Source organism: Phyllostomus discolor, chromosome 14 (genome assembly GCF_004126475.2).
Source record: "Phyllostomus discolor isolate MPI-MPIP mPhyDis1 chromosome 14, mPhyDis1.pri.v3, whole genome shotgun sequence".
Lineage (NCBI taxonomy): Eukaryota > Metazoa > Chordata > Mammalia > Chiroptera > Phyllostomidae > Phyllostomus > Phyllostomus discolor.
Genome location: NC_040916.2, coordinates 6633201 through 6646098, shown reverse-complemented (window position 1 = coordinate 6646098; position 12898 = coordinate 6633201). Strand labels below are relative to the sequence as shown.

At 39.6% G+C, this 12898-nt stretch overlaps 1 protein-coding gene across 4 annotated transcripts in view; it reads right to left on the bottom strand.

The window, feature by feature from the left end:
• CR2 (complement C3d receptor 2) overlaps positions 1–12592 on the bottom strand; it is a 35437-nt gene extending 22845 nt beyond the window's left edge. For 3 of the 4 annotated variants that reach the window (XR_004900597.1, XM_036014969.1, XM_036014970.1), the window contains exon 1: positions 12433–12591. Coding sequence is in view for 3 of the 4 variants with exons in the window: in XM_036014969.1 (XP_035870862.1) it covers positions 12433–12490 (58 nt within the window). In the remaining variant the exon portion in view is untranslated. Of the gene's footprint in view, positions 1–325; positions 429–510; positions 688–1612; positions 2012–2598; positions 2685–3114; positions 3215–4518; positions 4699–12432 lie in introns of all 4 variants that reach the window. The other variant, XM_028531079.2, reaches the window with a different exon arrangement.
• Between the last annotated feature and the right edge of the window lie 306 nt (positions 12593–12898).

The window sequence follows — 12898 nt, the reverse complement described above, 5'->3', positions numbered from 1 at the left end:
TCACTAAACCCCCCATCATCTATTCATTCTCCATAAGAGAAGTCTTCTCTTTGGACCTCAAACTTTCCTTTTTTAATGATGAGTACATAATGCCCACTTTTCACAGACCATGCACAATATCTATACTTGAAGAAAACTAGTTTGGTTAATAACAGAATTCTTAACCAGACTTGATTAATAACAGGATTCTTAGTCATAAATGGTAAAGAACAGGAGGGAAAGGACTAGAGGGAGGAAAAAACAGTAACAGTCCTAGAGATCACATTTTGTAATGCATAGCTACAAGTCATAAGTCTCAATTCAGGCCCTGTCACCTCACACTCACCCCTCATTACAAACAAAAGAAACCTCTGCCCCAGGCTGGAGATTAGGAGGAGCCACCACCTGGCCGTTGAGAAATTGGTTTGGAATGGCATCGCATGAGTCCACTAGGAAAAAAAAGACAGAGCTGGCACATGAAGAGTCAGGAAACAGCTGAGTTTCCTTAATATGGAATTGAGCTTTAGGCACCTTCACATTTGGGGGCTGTATGGCTCCAGGTTCCCAAGGATGTACACTGCATAGCGTTAGCTCCAATGAGACTGTAGCCAGGCTCACAGCTGTAGGACACTTTCTGTCCAATTGCAAAGAATTCCTTATCCATTTTGTTATAATTACCATGGTGGATATGTGGAGGTGGTAGACACCCTGAGGAAAGAACACGACCAGAGGCCTTTTATTTGTGAAATAAGAACTTTCTTCTCTACAACCTAAGCCAACTTTGGGGTCTCAGGGGTGGGATGAAGTTGGTCATGTCAACTCTCCTAATATAAAGCAGAGAGTCCTTTAGTAATCTGGAGTGGGATAACATTCATTACTTTCTTTTATACATGATGAACCATGCAACCATCTGCTTTCTCTCTTAATGTACCAGGAAACATTACATTTACTCATCATTTTCTACTTTATTTAACTAAAATGATGGTGGTTTTCTTTTCATTGATACAGTAGTCAAGGGAATCAAACTTTGGTAATACATTTTTACCACCAAAATCTACCTCATTTTTCCTGCTCCCCAAACCAGGTCAATAAGGGTTCTGGGCCTTGTAGTGTGAGAGCAAGGGGATCTGAATGTAGCCATATTTTTGTAAGTCAGATATTCTCAATAAGAATAGGGGAGAAAGAGAGAATGGGGGAAGAGACTAAATCTTAATTCTAGCCTTATTTTCAATATAAGAATGTGTAATGTCTACAAATATTTGAATCAAATTCCAACATCAGCCAATTACCCCATTGGCATGACTAATGGGATTGAGAATTCATTTTAACTTCAAATAAAATTGATTTATGTATGTGTTTCAGAAAAATATCTGATCATTGGCTCTGGCACTATCTGCTTTTTGAAAGCACCTTCTAAATTCCCCTACATTAATGTAGATCTCACATTGCTCCATGATGTAGTAAATTTCCTACCTCATCAATGGGTACATTTTACTTTCAAAGTTCACATTGAAATTCTTTAGTGAGGATACCCAACCATATCTACTATCTTTCTCCTCCTCCTTTCATAGCTACCATGTGTCTATTAAACCAAATTTCATTTATAGATTACCAAATTTTCAATCCAACTCACCCTTGAAGCACCTTGGCAGTGGAGGATCCCATTTACTGTTTGGTTGGCACCATACTGTGTTGCTGCCTTTCATGGTAAAGCCAGGCTTACACTTAAACATCAAAGTATCATTTAAGGAAAATGAACGTCTATATCCAAATTCTATAATTCCATTTTCAACTTCTGGAATTGGGCATCTGACTAGATTAATACACTGAGGAGGAGGGCCACTCCAGATGCCAACTTGATTGTCTTTGCTGGTGCAATATATTGACTTCTCACCCACAAGGTCAAACAACTTTTCCCCATTCTGTCCAACATGGCACTGATAAGTCACCACCATTCCATAGTAAAAATTCTCTCTACTGCTGCTAGAAAAGTTCCCATTGGAGATTTCTGGGGGTGCCTCACAAGGAATAGCTTTTTGAAAATCAGGTGGAAAAGAAAGGAGATATTTAAATGTTATACCTTCTGAGAATTTTATATTCAGCCTTAAAAACTTAACTCTAATTCAGTCTACAAGGAACACATTTTGTTGAATAGTATAACCTTGTCTTAAAGATGATTATATAGGAGGCTGAAAGGTAGGAAAATGCCTGGAACTTCCCTGATATAAAGTATAAAAAACAAACAAACAAACAAACAAAACTATGACAAGATCACTAGATCTCATCTTCAGAATACAGATAAATTGTTATATGAGGTACCTGGGATGACCTACAGTTTTCATGAAATAAAGTTGGCAGTGTAATCTCATGGTATATTTTATTTAGATTCAAGCCCTTATTCAGTATGAAATAACTTATCATCAAAGGGGAGAAATGAAAGGAAAGTGTGGTGGGATGGGGGTAATTGGAAGAACATAAACCACAACTCTGTGTCCAGAAATTTCCAAACCAACTGTAACTTTGTCTGGGTACACATTTTGATATGCAGATGCCTAATTTCCTTCTAGAAGAATACAAGAAGAACTACATAGGGTGCAGTAAAGGGATCATTGTACTCACATTCACATAAAGGCATGTCCTTATCCCAGGTTACAGTATTGCCTGAGATAATACATGTAGCAGATGAGTCACCAATGAGTCGGTATCTAAAGACAAAGAGATGAGTGATCACCTCTCAGCTAGGTGTACACTTCAGGAAAGCTTAGCTCTTTGTCCACTGAAAGAATGGCAAAGGATGGAATATCATGTATGACAAGTATCAGTGATGGACTAAGGACTCATACAAAAGATTAAAGAATCTAAAGCCAAGTAAAATTTGCCTGCTGGTCAGTAACACTGGAGATTTACAATTGGAAGAAGGGTAGCCCAAGCTACTTTCTCTTCCAGGTAACCTCTCTTGTGGGTAATCCTGAAAGACAGTCTCTAGAGCAGATGAGGGAGGTGATTCTCTTTTTGCTTCTCTATTTTGAAGGGTAGGTGGCAATTACTCAAATCCCCTTTTGAAGACAAATGGCTTCTGGCTGAAATGATGGCTATAAAACCCACGTACCCTGGAAATGTCTCCTGCCAACTCACCCTTTGTTACAAGAATATGTAATTGTAGACCCAAATTCGATATTCATGTGTGTGAGGACAGAGCCATGGAGGAGTTCTCCAGGACTTACACATGATTTACCTACAAAGGAAAATAAAACAAAACAAAACAGGATTTGGGGAGCCTTTCATGTTTTATATAAGTCCCAACCTGACTGGACTTTTTGGCTAGCTTATTTATGTTTACTCAAAGAAATTTCTGACATTTATAAAACTTCTATCTTCCAAGGGAATAGTCAACTCCAGAACAACATTTACTTAAAGTATATAGCCTATATTTCTGAGTGTGCATGCAAAACGTTATTTGTGGTCAACAAGATTTATAATCTCTATTTCCCCTTTTTATACTCTGTCAGGTGATGGCATCATCTACCAGCTCTTGTGACTTAAAGAAAAAAAACAAACAAACTTAATAGTCATCGTTTCCTTTTTGTAACTCATTCTTTATCTCCGGCCCTTCATTGAGCTGGTCACCAAATATTAGTAACTGAATTCCAAAAATCTCCAAACCAACTATTTTATCAAAGCTGTAATCTCTCACTGGAGAATTGAGTAACAAATTTACCTTTCTAACTCTGGTTTCCAACTTCTATGCACATCTACCAGTGAACACATCACCTTTCAGAAGCACAAGTATGGTTGTACCACTACCTACATTTTAACTTACAATAACTTAACATTGTTGATTGAAAAAATTCATGGCCAGTCACAGTTAAGCTCCAGTTTACTTAATCAACTACTATTCCTCACTGTGTACTGAATTTTTCTATTTTCTGAAGATGTCATGTTCTTTTACATTTTCATGCTTTTGTGTATGATATTTCCTCTGCCTATGATGTATAGATTTTCCTAATTCTCCTAGATTGCATTTATTATTTACATTTTTTATGATCTCATAGAAATTTTTCAGCTATGAATAAGTGAAATTACATGATAGTACAGTATTTGTTTAAAAGCCAGTCTTTACAATTAGTATAAGATTTCCTCACAGGAAGGGACTGGCAGACTTTTATGGTTCTCTCTAGCCCCATCATCTAACGTAAAGCTTCATACCTAGTAGTTACTAAAAAAAAAAACCTCTTGAATTAAATGGAGGTAAGAATGATGTGAAACTATTATTCTGTGCATACTAACTTCTAACCTCACTCTAACACAGTACAGAGAACATAAAGTCATGGAAATCAGAGGTAAACAGGGTGGGCCAGCTGTGGTGACTTAACCTCAATACTCAACACCCTTAGGAGTAAAAGAAAAGAAGAAAAACCCAGGAACCCCCTTTATGGAGATGACTTGCTAATTTGCTAATCATTTATCATGAAAAATAACAGGTTAGCCCACAGAGATACTAATAGATCCAAAGATGCCTCTATTATGAAGATTACTCACGTTTACAGTATTGCTGAGCATCTGACCACTCGGAGGTCTCTAGGCAGGTGGTAGAGAATGACCTTTTGATATACCCAGGAAGGCATTCATATTCCAAAGATGTCCCAATAGCAAACTCAGACTGATTACTCTGAACTTTTGGCTTAGCAAAAGGATACCTTGGCAGGAACTTACACTGACCTAGAGACAAAGACCACATGAATATCGAAAGTAAGAGAGGCTAAAACTTCTACTCTGCTTCTGTTTTGTCACCAATTACCCTGATAACTTTTAGAAAGTAAACCCAAAATGGGGCAATAGTTTCTTAGACAAAGTACATATATCTTGCAGTATGGGTGCATACACAGAAAACATAAGCTGATAAGTTCAAAGACATTTTAGGACAGACTTTAGATGGAGAAAATCAGTTTTCATAAAATATCATAAAGACCCTGGAGTTATTTCATCTTTTCAGAACCTCCCATATAAGAAATAAAACCTTATAAATAAAGTTTTCTAATATAGCACAGGAAACTAAAGTACATCAGAGGCCTAATGAGCTTGAGCATGTAAGATTCCCTAAAATTATTTTAATGAATTAACATTACTTTCTTAGTCATTAAAGCTTTAGTTTCTACCAATAAAAATGTGTGTGTTTATTATCCTTCATTATTGCATTCCATTAACCTAGTCGAATAATATGCCCTCTAAGAGAGCTTAGTAATTTTTTCCTGACAGGTGCCAGATAAAAGGAACTAGTCATTTCAAGACAATTCCCTGTGAGTTAAAAAATAATAATAACACTATCTAAGAAACAAATTTTATCCTATGATATGGGTAAGAAACTGTAATACCCACATACTTGAGGATATGCTTAGAAAAGTCATTTTTCTAGGTATAAAATCTCAAGTTTTAATTTTAGAATGGCAGTATATTTAAATAATAAATTTAGAAATCTCTTTTTCAAACAAACCTGAGATGGGTACAAGTGAAAGTTAAAGAAAAAATGTGGACTAGTGAACATAAAGGCAAAGAGACCTCCCACAGTTTTAGCCAGTCCCAGCCTGTCTATAGCCCAACACTTCTGCTGAAGTCATACAGATTTACTAAGAATACCCATCACTGTTGGGAGCCAGAGCACACTGTAGGTCTCCTTCTATTCCTTTTCTTGACTCCTTTGGTGTCCTCCATTAACAACTATAAATGTCTCCAAGTGCCTGCCTGTGTAAAACACCAGGCCTCTATAGGGAAAGACAGGGTTTGACCTCAATGAAGACCATCTTCACAGCCATGACATTACTTGTGTCAATTTAAGCAAGTGATTTAACCTGCAATTATCCAATGTGGATAAGGACAATATCAAATAACTCTCCACAAGCTGGGAAACCAATTTTAGTCCACAAGATTAGAGCAAAGACATGGAGTACGATGGAACCAAGATTCTGAAGCAGCAAAAGCAGAAAGGTACTCTATAACATGACCTTCCAAAGTGAAAGGAGAGGAGAATCACACTTTCCAAATGGCAAATGGGAAATTTGTATCCTTAATAAGAATACTTGGGACTTTTTTTCTTTTGGCAGACACTAGCTCTCATTAGTCATGAAATTATCAAAATCCCAGGTCAAAGACAGAATTTTTAGCAATCATGTTCTGTTCCATTTCAGAAAAGGGAAGGTTAGTTCATGAATTCTGAGTAATATGAATTTTCTTAAGCATCACTGAACCCTCTTCATATCTCCTAATATCCAAAATAAAAATCTGAGTAGATCATGACTAGATCTAAAATAGAAGATAGTGGCAAGACATTGACATATACATTCCTTAAAACATGTTAAAAACTAAATAGAGAAAGTTATTTCTAGAGAACAGAAATACATTTAATTTTTATTTAGATCCAAGTAGCTTTTCCTAGAATGGCTTAGAAATTCATTTGAAATTAATGAAGAACAACTATACATGATTCCACACCAGGAAGACAAACAATCCGATTAAAAAATGGGCAAAGGATCTGAACAGACATTTCTCTAAGGAGGACATAGAGAGGGCCCAGAGACATATGAAAGGATGCTCAGCATCACTAGCCATCAGAGAGATGCAAATTAAAACCACAATGAAATACCACTTCACACTGGTCAGAACTGCCATCATAAACAAATCAACTAATAGTAAGTGCTGGTGAGGTTGTGGAGAAAAGGCAACCCTAGTACACTGTTGGTGGGAATGCAAACTGGGAATGCCTCTGTGGAAAACAGTATGGAATTTCCTCAGAAAGCTAAAAATGAAATTATCTTTTGCCCTGGCAATTCCACTACTGGGATTATATCCTAAGAACCTAAAACATCAATCCAAAAGAACCTATGCACTTGAATGTTCATAGCAGCACAATTTATAATAGCCAAGTGCTGGAAGCAGCCTAGGTGCCATCAGTAAATGAGTGGATCAATACACTGCAGCATATTTACACAATGGCATAGTACACAGCAGAAAGGAAGGAGCTCCTACCCTTCACGACAACATGGATGGAACTGGAAAGTATTATGCTAAGTGAAGTAAGCCAGGTGGTGAAAGACAAATACCATATGATCTCACCTATAAGTGGAACTTAATTGACAAAACAAACTGGCAAGTAAAGTATAGCCAGAGACATGGAAATCGACAAGAAACTGACAGTAACCAGAGTGCAGGGAAGAGGGAAATAATGTGGGAAAGAAGGGAAAGGAATGTAAATTAACATGAATGAGGGATCCATGGATGGAGCCAAAGTGGGGTGGGATTGAGGGTGGGAGGTGGGCATGGGTAGGGCAGGGGAAAGTGGTGGTGGAAAAATGGAGGCAACTGTATTCAAACATCAATTTTAAAAAGTGAAAAAAAAGAACTATATAAGATAATATAAGTAAAAATAAAAATTAAGTCAGAAAGCAGGTAGGAGGAAAATTATTATTGAAAATTATTATAATCAAACACTTAACACTGGGCTTCCTTGTTATTTGATCATTTTTGAATAATGGTTATATGTATTAACCAAGGTACTGTCCTAAATTTGGAGATGCATCAGTGAACATTAGAGACAAGGCTCCCACCTTCATGAAATTTATATTCCAATAGAGCAGGACAAATAATAAATAAATGCCAATAAACAGATAGAAGATTTTTAAAGGAAATAAACAGAGTGATGTGTCAAAATGTAATGCACCAGAAGGATGAGGGAATAGCACAGTATATCTCTTTAGTTATGATGCTTAAAGAAGGCCTATAAAGAATCAGCACTGAGTTGTTACTGAAGGACAAGAAGCAACCAGCCAGGCAGAGCACTAGATAAAAGCTTTGTACACAAAGGCCTAACAGTAGGGATGGGTTTGCTACTCTTTAGGGAGAGACAAAAGGCAAGTGAGCCTGGATACAGTGATTAAAACAGAGGGGCATGACATCAAGTTAGAAGTCTCAGTAAGGACAGATTGCATAGGGCTCCTCAAGTGGCAGTCAGATGTCTGGAGATTATCCTGAGTGGAAGTCATTGGAGAATTCAAGCAGGAGAGTCAAACAGCCTGACTGACTTTTTAAAAGGAATACTCTGGCAATTGGGTGAATAGACTGGACTTTTACTTTCAGAAGCCAAGGAGTGCAGTCTGGAGGCTATGATAGTATTTCAGACAGTAAAAATGAGGCATGGACTACAAGGACATAGTGAGAAGTGGATCAATTTGGAATATACATAAAAATAAATTGTGAAGACTTTTTGTACATTAGATGTGGGGTTAAGGAAATGAGAGGATTTAGTAATAATTTCTAGGCTTTTCACTTGAGTTACTTAGTTGATTGTAATATATGTACTAAGAGGGGAAAGCCTGGGAAAGAACCAGTTTTTTTGGGGGGGGGGTGGGGTGGAGGGGGTGAGTAAGATATGGTAGGAATAGAATTGACTGCACTTTAGATTTGGTGTATTCAACACACTTACTGGGTCTCCAGATGGAAATGCTAGGTAGGTGGTTGGATGTACAAATTTGCCAGTCAGTGGATAGGTTAGGATTATAGATAACAAATAAGTCATTAACATATAAATAGTGTTTAAAACCATGAAATTGGGTGAAATCTTTTAGGAAGAAAAGTATTGAGAAAAACAGAAGAGGTCCAGCATTGAACCCCCAAGCCCTCTAATATTTGGAGATAGGGCAAAAGGGACTAAGAGCAACCAGAGAGGTACAGAAAAAGTAGGTAAGAGTGTCCTGTCTTGGAAAATGAGGATGGAACTGCTTTAAGAGGTTGGAAGTATTCAGCTTTTGCTGAAAGCCTGAGGAAGATAAGGATAGAGAAATGATCACTGGATTTGCCAGCATGAAGGTCAGTAGTGAGCTTGCTGAGAGAGCAGCCTTAGGAAAATGGTGGGGAAGGAGGCTTGTCTAGAGTGGGTTAAGGAGATAAAGGTATGTGAGTAAGTAGCCAATGGAAAATTTTGCTGAAAATGATGAGGGATAGATGCAGAAAAATGAAGTTCCATTGGTTATGAGAAGTTCTCTTTACCAAATAAAGGAAGTCTTAGGGCATGTTTAACTCCTGATGGGAATAAGTCAACAAGTGATATAAATGGAATGACACAAGTCAGAGTACATTGCAGAAGTAAAGACCTTCCAAAGGCAAGAGGAGATGCAATGTAATCATGAATACAGGAAGAGGAGTTGGTTTTTCAGTAGAAAGGATACTTTTTCCATTCTTGAAAAAGGAAAAGAACACCTTTATTGAACTCCTAGTTATATGCTAGTTCTAGAATTCACTGGGCAATGTTCCCCTGGAACATGCATTCCAGTGAGGAAACAAACCCAAGCAAGTAAATAAGCAAGAGTATTTCATGTGACATAGGTGCTCTTTGGGAAATAGAACATAGTTATGGGATAGAGAGTGACCTGGGGGAACAACTGCTTCAGATAAAAGTCAGAAAAGAATAAAGGTGGAGCTGAGACCTGAATGCCCAGCAGACAGTCAAGATGATCTGTAGGAAGAGCATTTCAACAGAGGGGACACTTAGCGCAAAGACTAAACAAATGTGTGTCCAAGGAATGGAAAGAAAGTCAGTGTGGCTGGAACAGAGGAAGTTGGGGGGTGGGACAGAGAATTTTAGAGAGAGGCAGAGGCCTGTAGTCAAGGATAAGGTGCGTTAATTTTATTCTAATGTGATGGGAAGCCCTTGACAGATTTTAAGCAAGTGAGTAAAAGGATCTGATCTTAGATGGAGGTAGATGACTAGAAAACAAGGGAATTCCTGTTTGAGGATCTTGGCAAGAATGAAATTAATTAGTGCAGTAAATTTGAATCATGTAAATCGGCAAACTAAAGAAGTGGAGAAATACTCTAAGAAGGAGATTTGCTTCCCATATACCTGCTTACAGCAGTATGCCCCATAGATACTTACTTCAGAATTTTCCAGAGTGCATGTTAAACCTCAGCTTTAAGGGCCACATCCCAAACCTACAGATCTCTAGAGTGTGATGTGGAACCTAGGAACCTGTATTTTAAAAAAGTCCCTTAAGAACTTCTTAAGCATGTTCAGGGGCAGGAACTGGCCAAGAGCCAAGAAACAGTCTGGGGAAGGTACATAGTAGGTGACAAAGTCAGGATAGGGGTGTGGGCAAAGTATAAACAAAGAACCATGGGGGGACAGTCAGGGAAGACAATGAATGGTATGTGCATGATAGGAAAAATGAGGAATCTGGAGGGGCATGCTTCGGTGAGATCCAATTACAAAGGGCTTGAAAGGCTGAAGACGTTTGATTTTTTTTTTTAATTACACAGGCAGTAGGAAATCCTTTTAGATGTTTTTAAAAAATAAATTCTCGTGTTCTATTTGAGTATAATTCTTACATCATATTTAGAATTCTTAACATTTATGCTGCCTTGTAGCTAAAATTTTGCCATTTCTTGTTCCTCCATTTTTTCTCTTTTTGAACATGTTCTGTTGCATACGTTTTCCATGCAGGTTGTGAGAACTTGAGCTGTTTAGAAAGAAGCCAGCAAGGCCCCTACACTGACAGAGGCCAGGTCTGCTGCCACCAAACTAGCAGCTGACAGTCAGTTTAAGAACACATGGAAGGAACAAAGCTCCTCGCTCTGCAGGCTAAAAGCATTAAATGGGTCCCTCAATGTTGAGTTTGATCTTGACGAACTAGGCAGATGGAGCCAAACACTGCCCTCAGGGGCCCCAGAGACTCCCACTGTTGCCCATTGAAAGAGTCCTTGGTGAGGGGGTAGGGTCAATGAGGTTGAAAGTGATGACTTCATTTTTCCCTAACAAATCAGTTTTTCCCCCTCTAAACATAAAACCCTTTTAGATTTTTGAGAAAGGAAGTAGGATAATGAAAAATATATGTAGTTTCAAGAATTTTGATTTTCCACTATTGGGAAGGTTAAAGACTGATATCATAGCAACCTGTAAGAAAGGAGGTTGTTACACAGGTTATATAATACCCACATTAGAATGACTGATACAAACAAAAGGGTTGCATTAGCTAACAGAGTTGTCAGGTTGGTAGACCTAGTCTCTCAGGTGTTTGGGTTTAAGTGACCTAGAGGATGGTACTGAGAAGGGATACTCTGGCACACTTGGAAGGGGTGGTGATTGGCAGAGCTGGTGAAGAATTTGATTTTCAATTTATAATCGTTTCTTTAAAAGTTAGAAATAGCAATGCAAGGCTGGAGGGAAGCCTGGACTGCAACTGTGCCACACAGGTGTTGGAGAAAGTTGTGAATGTGCATTTAAAGGGAGTTAATGTGTAGGAGAGAGAAATAAGACAATCGTTTGGGAAAATAGTCAATTAAGCGTCAGGAGAAAGTTAATGTCAGGAAGCAGAACAAATAAGTTGTAATTTTTCCTTAACAGGCTGGAGGTGGTTAAGCTTAAACGCTGGCTGCATAAAATTGGTCCATCAAGTAGTGTTATTACTGGTAGTTAGTAGTAACAACTAATATCTAACACACATTTGTCAATTTCATCAGCTATTCAGGGAAGCTCAGTAAGGTGGCAGAGCAGTTGATCTCTAGCTTCATTTCACAGAGGAAGAAACTGAGAATCAGGGAGCTAACTGACTTGCCCAAAGTCACCCAGTCATTGAGGTCTGCATAGAGTTACCTTCTTAGTAAACTAGGAATTCACTGTACCCTGGAGGTAATTAGGAGAAAGTTAGACCTATCTGGTCTCCAGGAGGTTCTAATCTGGACAAATTACATTTCTTTAAGATTAGTCCAGTCTTGGGGTGGAGGTTACAATAAATGTTAAATGAGACCTTCTGCAGCTATAACCATCACAGAAGATAAACAACACAAAGACAACTAGTTTTAATTCATGCCTCGCGTTGTCTAAGTAACTTCAGGAGTTTGTTGTTTAGGAGCTCTTTACAAAAATTACAATAAAAAAAGCGGGGGGGGGGTGGCGGGAAATGTGAGCACCATGCCTAGGAAGCAGACATTCTTAGGGAAGGAAGCGGGAGGACACGCTGCACGCCGCAGGAGCCAGTTCAGCAGATATAAAAACTCCCGCGACTAGTAGAGCGTGCTTCGGACTTTGCACATATCAAGGGCAGCTTTTGGCTATGTGGCCATGGTTAGAGCTAGCAGACACCCCGCGGAGAGTGTGGAGCACCTGCTGAGACTAGGGGCGGGGAGCCAGAGGGAACTGAGAGTGCATGCCACCAGCCTCACCAGGTAGATCACACAGCGCCCCTCTGTAGGGCAGCCTCCAGTTTTGGTGCTCCCAGCCCCTGGGGCCGCCAGTGAGTACCTTCAGGACCAAGAGATTGCAGGGGTCCCCCAAAGCGAGCTGGAGGAAGGCAAGCGTCTGGTATTGCCCCCACCTTCTCGCTTTTGATTCTGCTTTGCCTCATGGCACAAAACATCGTCCCTGACCCAAACAGACGCGTCCCTACCTCCATGCTCCCCCTCCCAGCTCACCGAGGACCCTAGGCGTGAGGAGAGCCAAGAAAACCCAGAGCAGGCCCGCGGTGCCCATGCCACGGCGGCAGCCTCAGCGGTGGGATGCGTTCCGAGATCCGCGAGCCTCTGGCAGCTCCAGGAGCGTAGGGCTGAAACAGGAGGCAGCTGCAAGCAAGGGAAGGTGCCCTCTTAAATAGTGTCTGGCATCACGTGTTAGCTTTGCACGTGCACCTGCAGGCTGCCTGGGGGCCGGACGCCCACGCCGGTTAGGGTGGCCCTGGCAGCAAGAGGCAGGTCAGAGGGGGCGGGTGAACGGTGGAATTCTGACCCCCTGTCATTGGCTAACACTCTAGCCAACAGTGCCGTGGCTTTCCAACTTTCCCACTGTGCTATTCAGTGCATCTGCCTTTGCCTCTGGAGAAGTGGAACAAAAGTTTCACAAAATAGTAATCACCCTTACTAATCAAGAATAACATTTCTTTTC